This window comes from Podarcis vaucheri (assembly GCF_965113315.1).
Source record: "Podarcis vaucheri genome assembly, chromosome: 13".
NCBI classification, from domain to species: Eukaryota; Metazoa; Chordata; class Lepidosauria; order Squamata; family Lacertidae; genus Podarcis; species Podarcis vaucheri.
Window position 1 is genome coordinate 18,261,833 of NC_138751.1, and position 16,028 is coordinate 18,277,860.

Genomic DNA, 16,028 nt, shown 5'->3' on the forward strand with positions numbered 1-16,028 from the left:
ACAGCATCATACACAGTGGTTCTGAGACACCCAACCGTAATATGGGAATAACAACAGCCGGATTACATTGCAGAGCTGTTTGTGACTCACTGAGCTCAGGCACAAAACGGCAATATGGAAATAATAACTGAATATATTTGCAACCTGTAGAGCATTTATTTCTTTTCTTTTTAAAAGCATCCCTGTTTACATTTTCCTTGCACAATCAGCCCTTAGCTTGAAAGAGCATTGAAATCCTGGCTTTGCTTCTACTTTTTCGGGTGGGCTGGCGATATTAACTACATGTTGCTGCCCAGCATCAGCTTTGAGATTTCTCTTTCGTTTCCTATAGGAGAAGGGGTGTAGTGGAAATGATATACAGTACTATACAGTAAATAAAAGAAACTAGGAAGCTCCGTCTTCGACCCAAGGAATTGTCAGTCTATAGTTGTCGTACGTCTATGCTGCACATCCTAGAATTACTATAGAGAACAGAAGCCACGCCCCTTCCTCCCGTCTCGCCCCTTCCTTCCCCACAATTCTTTGCGCTCCTACAGCCTCTTCCTTTCCCTTTTTTCCGGGCGCCGCTGACGCTGCCATGGTGAGTCCTGATATCGGAGGGAGCTGGGAGTTGAATCGGTTGCAATCCTTCCCGGGGAGGCGGCGTGAACAGCGGGTGGTGCCGCGCCGGTGTGGAGAAGGGCCTGGAGTGCCCGGGGAGACTAGTATTGGCGGGCGCAGCAGGTGCCCGTAGAGACACCACCGCGGAGGGTGTGTGTGTGTGGCTCTTTAGGAGCAGGATGGATTTGGGGCCTAGGAGCGTTGCTGGAGCCGCTTAAGGTTGGACAGAGGAAGGGGGAGTCTACACGCGTGTGTGCACGTCTTGACATTACACAGGGGGGAAATAAAAAAAACACGTCTTATCTAAAACACGATTACGGGCTCGTTATATGGTAAAAAAGAAGGCAGACGAGAAGCTGCGGCATGCTTTCTCAGAAAAGTTTGCTCTAAATACCCAGCTGAAACGTAGCCGTTCTCCGTCTCTGCGTCTTTGGTATTTATAGTTCTTGCTGTAACAGCCATTATCGATCTCGACATTTTGGGAAGGGTCGTAGTTCAGTGGCGGGGCATCTGCCTGGTGTGTGGAAAGTACCAAGTTCAGTCCCTGGCATTTCCAGGTAGGGCTGGGAGAGATTCTTGCCTGCAACCTGGGAGAGGTGCTGCCTATCCATGTGGACAGTTCTGAGTTAGACGGACGAATGATCTGACACTGTATAAGGCAGCTTCCTGGGTTCTAGAAATACTGCACTTTTCAGCCTTTCAAAGCTGACTCTTAATAACATGGAGTGTGGACTTACTAGCTTTAGAACGGAGATGGGGTTTTAATTCACTGTTACCAATAAACAAATAACCTGTGACCCTTCTGGATGTTGGTGGACTCCAACTTCCATCATTGCCAGCAAAAAAGTTCAAGTGATTAGCTCCGGTGGGAGTTTCAGGCTAGCATCATCTTGAAGGGCCGCAGGTTGCCCATTCCTGGTGCCAACCAGTGAGGTTTACATCATAGCAGCAGCAGCAGTAGTAGGTGTGGCCATAGTGAGAAAGGAGTATGGAAGATGCTGTTTACTTTTGTGTAACAGAACTTTATCCATGCAGGTGTGAATGGGAAGGGGGGGCATCTTAGAAGCAGAGAATGGGGCAGTTGCATTGAGAATGGATTTTGCAGCTAGGCATAACCCTTGATTATTCATGATAGAGAAAGAGAGGGGCTTAGTGTGGTGGGTCCTTTCGGCATGTGGGAGGTGAGCATGCAGGCGATTAACAGGTTCTGGTGTGAAAGAATGGCTTGGATGAATGGAGCTTGTGTGTGCAGAAGATGAACATGTACTTGGGGTGCCTGTCGTCATGAAACAATAAAAAGGGAACCCCCTTATTAAACTACATGCAGTAACAAGCAACTTACACCACAAACATTTTTGCTTTGAATATCAACTTCCCTTGGTTGTACTATTATTACTATTACTATTAATTGAATTTGTATACCGCCTTTCATCCACAGATCTCAGGGCAGTTCACAATATAAACACACACAATAAGAATAAAATCAAACCAATAATCCCTCTCTCTCAAACACGTTTAAAGAAAAAGCCCGTTCTTATGGTGCCACCCTCCAGACTTTCATAGAGGCCTCAGGATGATCTCAGCCTCCTGGTAGGTTCATATGGGGAGAGGCGCTCCTTGAGATATTGCAGTCCTGAACCATTTAAGGCTTTTTAGGTCAAAACCAGCACTTTGAATTGGGCCCATAAACTAATTCACAGCCAGTGCAGTTGGGCCAGGATCAGTGTAATATGCTTAAACCATCTTGCGCTGCTGAGCAACCTGTCCACTGAATTCTGCACTAGTTGAAGTTTCTGCACCATCATCAGAGGCAACTCTACCTTGAACATGTTGCAGTAATCCAGTCTAGAGGTTACCAGAGCATAGTGAACAGTAGTTGGGCTGTCCCCGACCAGATAGGGGTGCAGCTGGGCCACCAGCCCAGTATTCAGTTATTGCAGAAACATTCTTGTGCGTTTGGCATTGTACTTGCAGAATGGTTTGCATCTACAGTGGGACCTCTGGATACGAATTTAATTCGTTCCGGGGGTCCGTTCTTACCCCGAAAAATTCGCATCCAGGGGCGCCTGTTCTGCGCATGTGTATGGGGCGGAAACCTTTCTGTTACTTCCGGGTTTGCCACATGTGTAGCCCAAAGGATACGTATCCAGAGGTGTTCGCAACTAGAGGTGCCACTGTAGTTGCTTGTAATTATATTAGTGTAATCCCTGTACTTCTTTCCTCTTGCACGTTGCTCATTTTTTGGGGGGTATTTGGGGAGGGGTTGCAGCTAACAGGGTACAGAACATGCCTTGCATATGGAAGGTCCCAGGTTTAATCACTGGCCTCTGCAGTCAAGGCTGGGAGAGACCCTGGAGAGCTGCTATCCATCATTGTTGACATTGCTGAACCAAATGGACCTCTGTTATAACCTATCACATTAGTGCTGTCATGTGCAATTTTGAGAATAGTTTCCAACTTCTGTTTTACCTAACCTTCTGATCAAATAGAGAAGGTGGAAAACTAGGTGGCAACACTTTATAGCATACAAAATGTCCCAAAGTCTGTGAACGTTGATTGTCTTCACAAGCCCTTCTATGTCAGAGATTGTTTATTTGGCACCATTCTAGAGAAGAAAAAAAATGAGGCTGAGGGGGAAATTGCCACCAAAATTAACTTTGTAGTTTTGTGCACATTTACCAAGCAGTAAGTCCCACTATTTTCAGTGGAACTTAACCACCATCTGTACAATACCTTTAAAGCGCTATGATACCACTTTAAATGGTCTTGGCTTCCCCCAAATAATGTTGGGAACTGTAGTTACTTAAGGGTGATGAGAGTTGTAGGGAGATTTTATTTCCCTCAGAGAGCTACAATTCCCAGAGTTCCCTGGGAAGAAAGCATCAGGTTGGTGAAGGCTGGCACAGTATATGCTGCCCAGTCATAAAGAAACCCAACATTTCTATATCTCAGAAAGGAGGGAGGTATGGTTGTATATAGGCACGTCTGGCAGATTCTCCCACAAACCCACTTACGTGACAGCTTCTCTTTCTTGGTCCCAGGGAGTCGACATACGCCACAACAAGGACCGGAAGGTTCGACGCAAAGAGCCTAAGAGTCAGGATATCTACCTTCGCCTCCTGGTCAAGGTGAGAACCAGCATGATTGAAAATCTTTGGTTTCGGAGATGGCTAAGAGCCAGAATTCCCGCAGGTCATGTTCTCCCTCTCCCCCCTTCACCCATGCTTATTTGTGTGGTGGTGGCATACTGGAATGTGTGAGTCTTTTTACAGAAGGAAGGCTCTAAGGAATTTGGGAGGCTGGGGCGGGGGACTGACCTGCTGTGGAAAAACAGAATTAGTGGATTATATTTGGAGGCTTGCTGGGCTAGAAGCTGAATTGTGGACATAATATGGAAAGGGAGGGCAAAGGCACAGGCCAACGAGACTCCCCCAAGTATCCTGTCAACCCCTTTGTTGCCTCTTCAGCTCTACAGATTTCTTGCTCGACGGACCAATGCAAAATTCAACAAGGTGATTCTGAAACGGCTCTTTATGAGCCGCACCAACAGGCCTCCGCTGTCCGTTTCCCGCATGGTAAGTGCAGATTCCCCTCCCAGTCTATTTATCTTTTTTTATACACTTCCACAGGATGCCCTACATAGGAATTCCCAGTTGCTATCTTTCGCTTTATCATAACACACCACCCCTCCAGATCCAAGTTCAGGAATAAACAGCCACCTCTGGTGTGGCTTTGCCAGCATTTTTCAAGCAGTGGAGCAAAGCAGGAAGAAAGGAAAGGAGCAGGACTATGGCCCATGGTGTGGCTTTTCCCTATTTAAGGGTATCAGAAGAGCCTGGCTAGATCTGTCAAAATGTTCAATTTGCACAGCATTCTGTTCCTACTGTGGCCAACCAGATGCCTATGAGAAACTCACAGGCAGAACTTGAGGGCAACAACAGCACTCTCCCTGCTTGTGATTCCCAGCAACTGTTGTTAAGAGGCATACTGCGTCCGACAGGGGAGATGGAATATCTCCATTGTGTCTAGTAGCTGTTGATATCCTCCACAAACTTGTCCCCTTTTAAGCCCATCCAGATGGGTGACGTATAAATAATAGAGTAATAATAATGCTTATTATTATTATTATTATTATCCTCATCATCATCCAAGTTGGTGGCAGTTAGTTGCATCTTGTGTGAACAAATACCATAGTTTAAGTATGCATATTGTGAAGGCTTTCTTTTCCCTGTCCTGGATCTTCCAACTTTCAGCTGCTTAGGTTCTAGTATTATGAGAGAGAGAATAACTTTTCCCTCCCCACGTCTTTATTATGTCGCACGCCCCGCCCCCCCACTTTTTTTTTCTAAACTGAAAAGGGCAATGCACTCCTTCCCCAACCCCAAAGCAGTGGGTTGCTGTGCAGGTTGATGGCCCAGTAAATCTAGTGAGATATGCAGCTGATCATGCTAATGCAAGTTATAGGAGGAAATGGAGAGGCAGATCCATTCTCTTGCTGTCCCAGTTAAAGTAACCTGGGTGCGCATTCATATATATAAAAAGGAGCCCACTCCTTGTCATAGGGTTAAACCACTGCCTGCTGTTCAGACAGCTAATACGTGGACATTCACTGTGATCACTCTTTCTCCCTCTCCAGATCCGTAAGATGAAGCTCCCAGGCCGGGAGAACAAAACTGCTGTCGTGGTGGGTACAGTGACCGATGATGTTCGCATCCAGGAAATCCCCAAACTGAAGGTAGCTTGGCTAGTTGTTGGTGGAGGAGCTGTTCAAAGGGCAGGAACTCAAGAGGCTTGAGGCAGCAGGAGGGATGTTGCTTTGACAGCTTTGAAAACTGGAGGTGTATAGGAATGCCTAATAGGCATGTGGTGGCATGGAAGTGGTTGGCGCATGCAACTTATAATTGTACATGCAGTTGATGACTGGCCATCACTTGGACTGTGATCTGTTTATGAGTTTTAGTTCATTAACTAAGCATTCCAGGTCTGCTGCCTGGTTAATCAGGAGAGCATCCTTTTATCCAATCAGAATGTTCTGATTCAATCAATTAATTGCACCCCTAGTTATAATAATTAGCTTGGGGTATAGATGAAGGTGCAAATTTTATTTGGAGCAAACAAATGACATACTTCATCTCACGTTGCAACCTGTTTCCCTTTTCCTCCAAGGTTTGTGCCCTGAGAGTGACCCGAGGAGCCCGTACCCGCATCCTGAAAGCTGGTGGCCAGATCATGACTTTTGACCAGTTGGCCATGGCTGCCCCCAAGGGCCAAGGAACTGTGCTGCTTTCTGGTGAGTCAGGAGGATGGTACCAAGCTCTCGAGGCTTGCGAAGTTCTTGCAGACGCTAGTTTGCTGCTGATGCCTCAGTATGACTAAAGCATCTTTTCTGACTTTCCTCCTGCAGGACCCAGGAAGGCTCGCGAAGTTTACAGGCATTTCGGCAAGGCCCCTGGAACCCCACACAGCCACACTAAGTGAGTACCTCAGGCTCCAGGTCTCCTGCTAGCCTCTTCCCATTTTCCTGTATTTGCCTAAAGCTATGCTGCACTTCAAGATAACTGTAGGTTTTTAAGGAAAAAATAGGACTTTTCTCCTGTTTACACAATCACTTTATTACTTCCTGTTCTTCTGTGCTATAGCTTCAGTATTATACTTACGAAGGGCCCTAAAAGGCCTTTTCTGACTTTTGAATCCCATTCTTCCAAGGAATCAAGTCTTGGAAGTCTCACCATAGCGTTCTGAACCTCATAGCTGCCTAAGAGAGTTAATTAGGCTATCCTGTGAGCATTAAAACAGGCTTCCCACACCCAATCCCAAGTATTTCAACTAGTTGGCAACACTTTATAGCATACAAGACACATTCTCTTGCATGGTTTGCCATGCAGCCATGACCCCCCCCCCATTTGCCTCTTTTTCTCTGTACTCAAGTTGGAGAGGGGTTTGGATTCAGATTACAGCTCTTGGATTTCAGAAGCTCTGGGAATTTTGGGAGAGGAAGCAGAGTAAATTACATTGACACCTTCTCACTTTTTCAGGCAGCTAGGACAGTCTGTGGGAGGGGGAGCCTTTTTGGGGTTAGGGAGGTGAAGGATAGAAGGTGGGAGCAAGAGAGCCCCACGATTCTGCAGCACCTCTGAATTCAGAGGCTACTCCTTCCTGAAGCAGTGTACCCACTAAGCAAGAGCAGGCTCCTATTTGAGCTACTAACTCCTCTTACATTTTCCACTTTGCAGGCCATACATCAGATCCAAGGGCCGCAAGTTTGAGCGGGCTCGAGGTCGCCGTGCCAGTCGAGGCTACAAAAACTAGATTGGGTCTTCAAATATTTGAAAGCTGTGGTGCGCTGGATTAAATTTGCTATTCTGAATATAAATTAAAAACCCCCATGTCGTGTCATTTGTTAAGACAGTCAAGCGCTAGGAAGATTGTGAAGGCGGGTTGTAGACCCAACAACGTCTGGTTTGCCTGAGCATCAGTCTTTCTCAGGATGTCTCTCCCCTCCCAACCTGCTTTGAGTCTTCCCACAATCTTTACTGAACATGAGTGGGTGAGATGACCCAATAATTATACTACACAATTATACTTATAATTATACTATGCAATAATTATGTGAAGTGTTTTGGAAATGTCAGACATAAAAGAAAAGTGTCAGGGAGGGAGGGAGAGGAGACTTCTTAAAGAGAAGTATTTGCAGGAGCTGGAGGGTGGGAGACATGTTGTTTGAAAAAGCACCCCTGCTGGTGCCTATCAGTTACTGAACTAGAATTTTAAAATGCAGTTTAGGGAAGACTTTTTTTTTAAGATAAAAGTATTGCTAAATGTTGAGTCTGGGGGTGCTCAACCAAGATATCAAATGAATTTTGGATTAGTTTCCTGGTTACTATCTCTGGTGGTCAAGGAAAGCAGAAACACGGGTGTCCTAAAAGGTGCATTCATTCTGCAGCACGGATTCTGACACACCAAGTAGGGCCCAGCAATAAAATTACAATGCAGGTGTGGGAATAGGAGCAGCGTTCAGTGAAGGTGACATAGAAGTGTGAGACTGTTGGGGGAGCAGGACTCCTTTGCCCTAGCCTAGCCCCATGGGGTCGTGCAGCAGGCAAGCCAGGTAGCAGGAAATGGTCCACGCCCTGCCCACTTGGCCCTCCATGTTCTGCGGGTGAACAACACGCAGGAAGCGGTAGCCGAAAGCCTTGTCCGTCAGGCTCCGCAAGCTCAGCACTTGCCTCTTGGCCGCCTCCTGCTGGGCTGTCAACTCCACAGGCCCTGCCTGCAGGAACGGCGGCAACGCAGGCAGTTCTTTGCCAGTCCCGGCATTGAACGTCAGGAAGCCGCTGGGAGCAGCCAGAGCATAGCCGTGCACCGAGTACCGAGCCCTGGGAACCTGAGGGGCATCTCCTCCTCTGCCTCTTGACCGCCCCTGGGCTTCGAACAACAGTTCTGCGCAGTCCAGAGCCACCAGTGGCACGTCATGGTGCCTGAGTGGCTGCTGTGGCTTGAAAGCATCTATGTAGCGCTGGCTGCAGGCGACTGGGATCTGGAGGGAGGAAAACACACCTGTAAGAATGGCCTTCTGCATCAGGGCAGTGCCCCATCTTGTCCAGCATCCTGTTCTCAGTGGACCACCAGGAGCCTGTGGGAAGCCTGCAAGGAGGATCTGAGCATAACTGTACCCTCTCCCTGCTACCTGACTTCCAGGAACTGGTATTTGCCTCTGACAAAGGCATTTCTAGGTTCAAAACAGGAATGAGGAACCTCAGACTCTGGGACGAATCTGGCCCTCCAAGCTACTCTTTCCTGGCCCTTGGGACTCTCACCAGGCCACACCCCTTCCCTAAGCCATACTCCTCACTGGCCCTGCTTTGCTCCTTAACTGCTTTTGCCTACCTGAATTCTTGATCTTTGATGAGACCTCTTGCTTGCCTGGACAGGAGACAGGGGGTATGCAGAAAAACTAGCCTGCTGTACAAAGGTAAACTTTGTTTGTTCCCCTGCCCACCCTTAGCACATGGCCCCCAGAAAGAAATGAGGCCCTCATGCTGCAAAACATAGGCCAGATTGCTCGATGGCTGGGGGCTCTCATCTCTGGATTGTGAGTTTCAAGGAACGAGGAGAGGGTCAACAGGAAAGGGTGCAGTAGTTCTGCCTTCCATTTTGATTTGAGAACTGATGGGGGCAAAAGAAATTGGAGAGCAAGGACGCACATGCCACAGCCCAAATCCACAGAAAAGTTGTGAAGTCCTCCCTTTGAAACCAATGGGACCAGTTTGTTGTGGCTAACATACACCACTTAATTTTTATGGGGACTTCACAGCGGGGTTAATTTTCATTGGGATTTGTGCTCTTGAATACCATTTTTACTACTGAATTCAAGAAAGTTCTCCGTTGGGAGGGGCAACAGCCTAAAAATTAAGCCGGGGGGTGGGAACCAAACCATAGACAATAGAATGTGCTTCTACAGTACACTTTTCTTCCCTTTCTACACATGGGGCTGGGAGAACAATGTGAACTGGACTTCTAGACTTGATACACCAGGGGCACTGCAGGACTGTGGCAGAAGAGGCCCTTTTCAACCAGCCTTGTGTCCTCCAACTCGGGCTGATGGGAATTACACCTCAAAAGCCTCAGAAGAGAAAGGCTGTGACCATGCGCCATTTGAAAGCTCCTTACCACCCACCCTTTAGTCCCCACCCAATTAGTCTATGCTCCTTTCACAAACACCATTGCACCTCTCATTAACTCTGGTGTTGTTTTTCCGGGGTGTGTAGAAAGGAGGAGCTCTTGCCCCGCTTTACTCACTTGTCTCAACCTCCGCTCCATGAGCTCCGTCCAGCTGGCCCAGTAGCGGGAGGCCGTGGATTCGGAGATGTGGAACCGGAAGGCCAAGTCCTGAAGCAGCAGGCCCAGGCGCAGGCGGACGAGCACCAGGAAGAGCTGGTTGTCGGGGCTGAGGGCGCTGTGGGGGCTGCCTTCCGGGCTCCCCATCTCCCCATGCTTGCCCTCGAGGAGGAAGTCCAGGAAGGCCACCAGGCGGGGGTACCTGTCAAAGCCCGTGTAGAACCTCAGCCGCTTGCTGTCGCCCTTGACGCTCTCGAGGGAGAAGGCCCCGTGGTGCGCCTGGGCCTCGCGCTGCCCCCTCAGCTGCCTGCTCAGCGAGAGGACGGTGGCGCCGCTGGCATCCAGCTCCTTGCGCAGGCGATGCCCTGTAGACTCCAGCTGCTCCCGCTCCCAGCGCAGGTTCCGGTTCTCTTCCTCCAGCTGCGAGACACGCTCTCCGAGGTGGGAAAGGAGAGCCCAGTTCTCGCCGTCCGCGCTCTCCTGCGTGCGGCAAAGGACAAAATGGCGGCGTTGGCATGGCTTTCCACAAAGTTGCTCCCACCCAACTCTGCCCCCTGCCCGCCTAGTCAGCCCGGACACTGAGGTCCAGCTCCGAGGGCCTTCTGCCGCTTCTCTCATGACAAGAAGTGAAGTTACAGGGAACCAGGCAGAGGGCCTTCTGGGCAGTGGCGCCCGCCCTGTGGAACACCCTCCTGTCAGATGCCAAGGAAATAAACAACTACAGTGGTACCTTGGGTTACAGATGCTTCAGGTTACAGGTTCTGCTAACCCATAAATAATACCTCGGGTTAAGAACTTTGCTTCAGGATGAGAACAGAAATCGTGTGGCGGCAGCACAGCAGCAGCGGGAGGCCCCATAAGCTAAAGTGGTACCTCAGGTTAAGAATGGACCTCCAGAATGAATTAAGTTCTTAACCCGAGGTACCACTGTATCCGAGTTTTAGGAGACATCTGAAGGCAGCCCTGCATAAGGACGTTTTTATGTTTTATTGTGTTTTTATATTTTGCTGGAAGACTCCTAGGGTGGCTGGCACAACCCGGTCAAGATGGGCAGCATATATATAATAAAATTATTATTATTATTAGTCCCTGGTCACCCTCACCTTCAGCTCTTGGTGTTCCTTCTGGTTGGCTTCCACCGCTCCCTGCAGGCTAAGAAGGCGCTCGCTCTGGCGGTGGGCTGTGTCCTGCAACTCCCTCACCAGCCTCTTCAGGGCATGTCCTCCTTCTGGTATGCAGTATGCGCCGTGGTCATGCAATGCAGCCATGCCCTCGCAACAGGGTGACGGTGCTGGTGTTTTTCACCTGCTCAGCTGCCACAACCAGGTCACCAGGACCAGAGGGAAGGCCTACTGAACAAAGATCGGCTTATTGGTATTTCAACAGCGTGGTTGACAGGCTGCGTTTGCTTCAAGGGTCATCCTTATTCCTGGCCCTTGGTGCCACTTCGCCCCCTTCCCAAGAAACTCTGAAAATGTAGTGCCCTGAAAGGCTAAGGGCTCAGTAACAAATTTGCTCACCTGGTGTCATCTCTGTCCTCCACCCTCCCCATGCCAAACTGTTTTATCCTGAAAGACCTACACTGGCTCCCAGTACATTTCCAAGCCCAATTCAAAGTGTTGGTGCCGATTTTTAAAGCCCTCAACGGCCTCGGCCCAGTAGACCTGAAGGAGCATCTGTGCCCCCATCGTTCAGCCCGGACCCTGAAGTCCAGCTCTGAGGGCCTTCTGGCGGTTCCCTCACTACAGGGAACCAGGCAGAGGGCCTTCTCGGTAGTGGCGCCCACCCTGTTGAACGCCTGCCCATCATATGTCAAGGAAATATACAACTATGTGACTTTTAGAAGACATCTGAAGGCAGCCCTGTTTAGGGAGGTTTTTAATGTTTGATGTTTTATCATGTTTTTAATATTCTGTTGGGAGCTGTCCAAAATGGGTGGGGTATATACCGGTATTTACTTACTTACTTACTTACTTACTTACTTACTTACTTACTTACCTGAATCTTTTAGCTTCAACACTGGGATTTTTATTGACTGAACTGCTCCACTGTGTGGCTGTATTACATTATTATTGCTGGATTTATTTGTGGGGTGTGGGTTTTTTAACTGTGTATGTGGCTTCAGGAACCTATCGAAGAACTGGGGGCTGAAGAAGTAGTTTAATTACTTGGGCAGATATATCTTTGGTATCTGGTATCTTGAAGTAGGAGTGATTCAATTTATTAAATATATTTTTTATCCCATTCTTCAGGCAACCCTCAACCCCACCCCACAACAATCCAAACCAATAAAGAATTAAGTACAGGGATAGTGGCAGGCACTGTGTGTCTAAAGCTGGGACAGAGAGCCTGGGGCTCAAGGACCAAATGCTCTCTGTACTTGGCCCATGAGACTCTCCCCCAAGCCAGACCCACTCCTTGGCTCTGCCTCTGCCTGTGAATGGCTGCTTTGAGTCTGCACTTAATGATTTTTTGTGGCATGCAAGTTACTCTGCTGCAGTCGTGGAAAACTGGAACCCCAACCTCTGGCTGTTGACTGGAGCTGGTTATCTGCACTGAAGAATCTGCACCGGCTGCTAATGTGCTACTGGGCCAGATTGAAGGTGCTGAGTGTATAAAAGTAAATAGCTGGTCCCTTGTGCCACATGGAATTGAGCACAGCAGACTCTATACTGTGGAATTTATTCAATTTGTTGATTCGCTTGGCTGATCGCCGAAGAATTGATGCTTTTGAATTATGGTGCTGGAGGAGACTCTTGAGAGTCCCATGGACTGCAAGAAGATCAAACATGTCCATTCTTAAGGAAATCAGCCCTGAGTGCTCACTGGAAGGACAGATTGTGAAGCTGAGGCTCCAATACTTTGGCCACCTCATGAGAAGAGAAGACTCCCTGGAAAAGACCCTGACGTTGGGAAAGATGGAGGGCACAAGGAGACGGGGACGACAGAAGACGAGATGGTCGGACAATGTTCTCGAAGCTACCAGCATGAGTTTGACCAAACTGCGGGAGGCAGTGGAAGACAGGAGTGCCTGGCGTGCTCTGGTCCATGGGGTCACGAAGAGTTGGACACAACTAAACGACTAAACAACAACAACCCTGCCATGTGAGCAGTTTTACATTCTTCTGATCTTTGCTTTTACCTTTAATTTAATGTACACCACTCTGAGAAGATCTCCCCCTTTTCATTTAGTGGTATAGAAATTTATGTACGTATAAATAGATAAGCCTTGAAAAGTCCAAGCTCGCCTCTTTGCCATCCCAAAGAAACAAGGGATTCTGTGTTTCCAAGAAGCCCACACACCTCCCCCTGCCAGCAAACCAGTGAGGCTCCTCTCTTGATTTTACACTGCACAAGCTCCCTGTGCTCTCCCAGAAATCTCTGCTTCTCATGTCCAAGAAGGAGATACATTGCTGCTGTGTCAGCTGCAAGCTAGGTCTGTGCTCCTTCTTCATGCCTCCATCTCTGGCCCACAGGGGGCAGCACACACCCACACTGGCCTGTTAGGAGGAGGAGTACATTTTGTGGGCCTCTCCAGACTGATGTTCTATTGCAAGTTTCATCCGCAACATGTTCTTTGACACAAAAATAGCGGTGGACTTATTCTGCTTTAGCTTGCGATGCTTCCCTGATACTACCACACAATGGTTTTGTAGAGCAACAAAAGTGGGACAAAATTAAACTGGAACATGTGTGGCATAAAAATTACAGAATATCAGCAGGAAGCTGTAGGATATGTGAATCTGATTGGAAATGGAGGAATGTGACTATGGGATTGAAAGTGGGATCCCGTCTGACCACCGTGACAGCATCATGAACATAGATCATCATAAATGTGCAGTAAGAAGAACATCTGGAGGAGTCCCTGTTTAGTAGTACCATGTCTTTAATGTACACAAGAATCACCACAACCCCTCTCCTGATTTGGGGTTAACTTGGAGATTCACCATGACTTCAACCTGACTTTGTGATTATCTTTTATAAGCAAGCAAGACAGACTACACAAATTTTAAAAACCTGCATACATCACTGTGACTAAAATAACAGACATTAAATTTTCACAGCAAATTGTTTCTGCTGCTGCCTCGGTTGCTCTTATGTGACACACAAGATATTAGAGCAATACAGAAACCATTTGCTATGTGAATTTAAGATGGTCTCTGTTTTGCTAGCCACTGTTACAATATATAGTTTTAGTCAAAAGTGACGAACTGCATCCTTCCAGGATCCAGACTATTTTTCAGATATGGGTCATAGCTGTCAACTTTTCCCTTTTCTTGTGAGGAATCTTATTCGGAATAAGGGAATTTCCCTTTAAAAAAGGGAAACGTTGACAGCTGTGATATGGGTACATATAAAGAAAATATTGCTGCAAAAATACTTGGATCCTATTAAAATGTACAAGGAAAAAAGATACAGACGTAATAATCTCTCTCCCTGAAGCTATGAAGCAATAAAGTGCAGATGCATATATGAAGCATAACAGGGAGGGATTGCTGTCCAAATTTGTGGAGCATCAATACTGAGGAGAAGGGGAGCCCTGAGATAGGCTGAAAGCGGCAGGTTTGGGGATGGCGATGCAGCCCTGTTGATCAGTACCTGGGAGGGACCGCAGCTCAACTCCATCGCGCTCGCTCTCCCAGCCTCGTTTCCGATCCAAAATGGCCGCCGCAGTGAATCAGCCCTATCTGTCTCTACTACCGCGAAAGGCGCTGTCTGGTTTTCCCTCAACCAAGATGGTAGCATCGGACTCGAAATGAATGAATGAAGCGCGCCAGGAGTTGGGTCCTAGTTGCTGCGTAAATAGTGGGTTCCCTCATTAACTTTTTTTTTCCTCTGAGGGAAGAGAATCACAAAAAGTAAACACACACACACACACACACAGAGTTTCGTGGCGCCTTAAAAACTAAACACTTTGATTATGGCATAAACTCCCGTAGATTATAGTCCATTTCAATCAGATGCATACTATTAAGTGTCACCCATCCTTGCAGATTTATATGGACACATGGATGTAAGGAACGGGGGATCGGTAATCATTGGGGTCAGAGGCAAATGGAAATAAGGAATATGAGGAAGAGTAGAGCATCCACCGCTTTGCATGCAGAAGGTGCCAGCTTCAATCCATGGCAAGGCTGGAAGAGACGCCTGGCTACTCACAGACAGTGGAGAGAATACTGAGCCAGATGGACCAATGGCCTTATGTTCCTGTAATTACAGATAGTGACAGTTCAATTATAGCTCGAAAGTCTGCAAAATAATCCAGCAACTGGAGGATTAGAATTGTAGAGTTGGAAGGGTCCTCAGGGGTCATCTGGTCCAACCCTCTGCAGTGCAGGGATCTTTTTGCTCAACATGGGGCTCGAACCCACAATCCTGAGATTAAGTGTCTTAAGCTCTACCGATTGAGCTATCCCACACAAGATTACATGTCATGCGTCTAACGAAATGGAGTCATGTAGTTCCTAAAAGCTTAAAAAGGGTAAAGGACCCCTGACAGTTAAGTCCAGTTGCAGACGACTCTGGGGTTGCGGCGCTCATCTCGCTTTACTGGCCAAGGGAGCCGACGTTTGTCCGCAGACAGTTTTTCCAGGTCATGTGGCCAACATGACTAAGCCGTTTCTGGCACAACGGAACACCGAAACCAGAGAAGCTCACGGAAACGCCGTTTACCTTCCTGCCGGAGTGGTACCTATTTATCTACTTGCACTGGTGTGCTTTCGAACTGCTAGGTTGGCAGGAGCTGGGACAGAGCAATGGGAGCTCACCCCATTGCAGGGATTCGAACCACTGATCTTCTGATCAGCAAGCCCAAGAGGCTCAGTGGTTTAGACCACAGCGCCACCCGTCTCCCTCCTAAAAGCTTAGGCCACAATAAAATCGATTAGCCTTTAAGTGCCACAAGACTTGGTTCTTTTTGATGCAACTAGCACGGCTGCTTCTCTGGAAAAAGCACAAACAGGTACAGTATTTCCTTAATCAGTGGCATTATTTTCCCTTATGTTGTGGCAGCAACGGGAGCAGGAGCTGCTTGATCATGGGGGCAGTGGGTGAACCCCCTAACACAGCCTTTGCTAACCTTTTGAGATATTTTGGACTACATCTGCATGCGCACCAAGCATGTAACGCACAGGAGGAAGCCCTAGGGTGGTGGGGCAAAGGTGTCCATTTGAAATGCACAGTTTGTTGAGGTACTGTGCACACGACTTTTTGATGAACTCCTCTCCTCAGATAAGGATAGTTGCCCGACTGCATTTTTCAGAGAAGGAGCAGCTGCAGGGCCTTTTCTTCACCATTCTGGAAAGAGCATCTAGCTCCAGCTGCTTCTAGCCCAGAGCTGAAAGGAGGCAAACTCTTCCCTCTGCCACTAGCCGAGAGCCTGGGGTACCCTGCAAGAGTTGCACTCCGTGACACTCAAGAGGCACATCATGCCAAGAGAAATAAACTGTGCCCAGGAGTGATGCAGTCAGTGCTATTTATGCATAAAGTTCAGATGCAGACGTGGCAAAACTCTGTTATTAATTCACAGCAGTGCTAATTGATGGCGACACAACCTTTCTAACTTTGCTATGCTAATTTAACACCTGGAA

The 16,028-nt window shown here is 47.9% G+C and overlaps 2 protein-coding genes across 3 annotated transcripts; one reads left to right on the forward strand and one right to left on the reverse strand.

The window, feature by feature from the left end:
* Positions 1 to 462: 462 nt before the first annotated feature.
* RPL18 (ribosomal protein L18) lies at positions 463 to 6,980 on the forward strand. The gene is made up of 7 exons (XM_082195445.1): positions 463 to 580; positions 3,642 to 3,728; positions 4,068 to 4,175; positions 5,237 to 5,335; positions 5,767 to 5,890; positions 6,005 to 6,074; positions 6,834 to 6,980. Exons 1-7 carry the CDS (start codon positions 578 to 580, stop codon positions 6,907 to 6,909), a joined length of 567 nt encoding a protein of 188 aa, XP_082051571.1. The 5' UTR covers positions 463 to 577; the 3' UTR covers positions 6,910 to 6,980.
* Positions 6,981 to 7,517: 537 nt separating this feature from the next.
* On the reverse strand, positions 7,518 to 14,115 carry LOC309516675 (uncharacterized protein). 2 transcript variants are annotated; one of them, XM_082195443.1, is made up of 4 exons: positions 14,038 to 14,115; positions 10,542 to 10,790; positions 9,400 to 9,918; positions 7,518 to 8,137 (listed from the first exon to the last, which is right to left on the reverse strand). In XM_082195443.1, the coding sequence occupies exons 2-4, from the start codon at positions 10,704 to 10,706 to the stop codon at positions 7,670 to 7,672; spliced, it is 1,152 nt and encodes a 383-aa protein (XP_082051569.1). In that variant the 5' UTR covers positions 10,707 to 10,790; positions 14,038 to 14,115; the 3' UTR covers positions 7,518 to 7,669. The 2 variants fall into 2 exon arrangements, with proteins under 2 accessions (XP_082051569.1, XP_082051570.1); XM_082195444.1 differs by having other exon boundaries at positions 10,542 to 10,787; positions 14,038 to 14,103.
* Between the last annotated feature and the right edge of the window lie 1,913 nt (positions 14,116 to 16,028).

Bases quoted from the DNA above. Each gene is read 5' to 3' on its own strand.
- RPL18 (XM_082195445.1), top strand. The intron at 4,176-5,236 runs GTAAGTGCAGAT...CTCCCTCTCCAG, and splicing joins CGCTGTCCGTTTCCCGCATG to ATCCGTAAGATGAAGCTCCC. The intron at 6,075-6,833 runs GTGAGTACCTCA...TCCACTTTGCAG, and splicing joins ACCCCACACAGCCACACTAA to GCCATACATCAGATCCAAGG.
- LOC309516675 (XM_082195443.1), bottom strand. From the start codon at position 10,706: ATGGCTGCATTGCATGACCACGGCGCATACTGCATACCAGAAGGAGGA. The intron at 9,919-10,541 runs GTGAGGGTGACC...TGCCGCACGCAG, and splicing joins AGGAACACCAAGAGCTGAAG to GAGAGCGCGGACGGCGAGAA. The intron at 8,138-9,399 runs GTGAGTAAAGCG...TCCTCCCTCCAG, and splicing joins TGGAGCGGAGGTTGAGACAA to ATCCCAGTCGCCTGCAGCCA.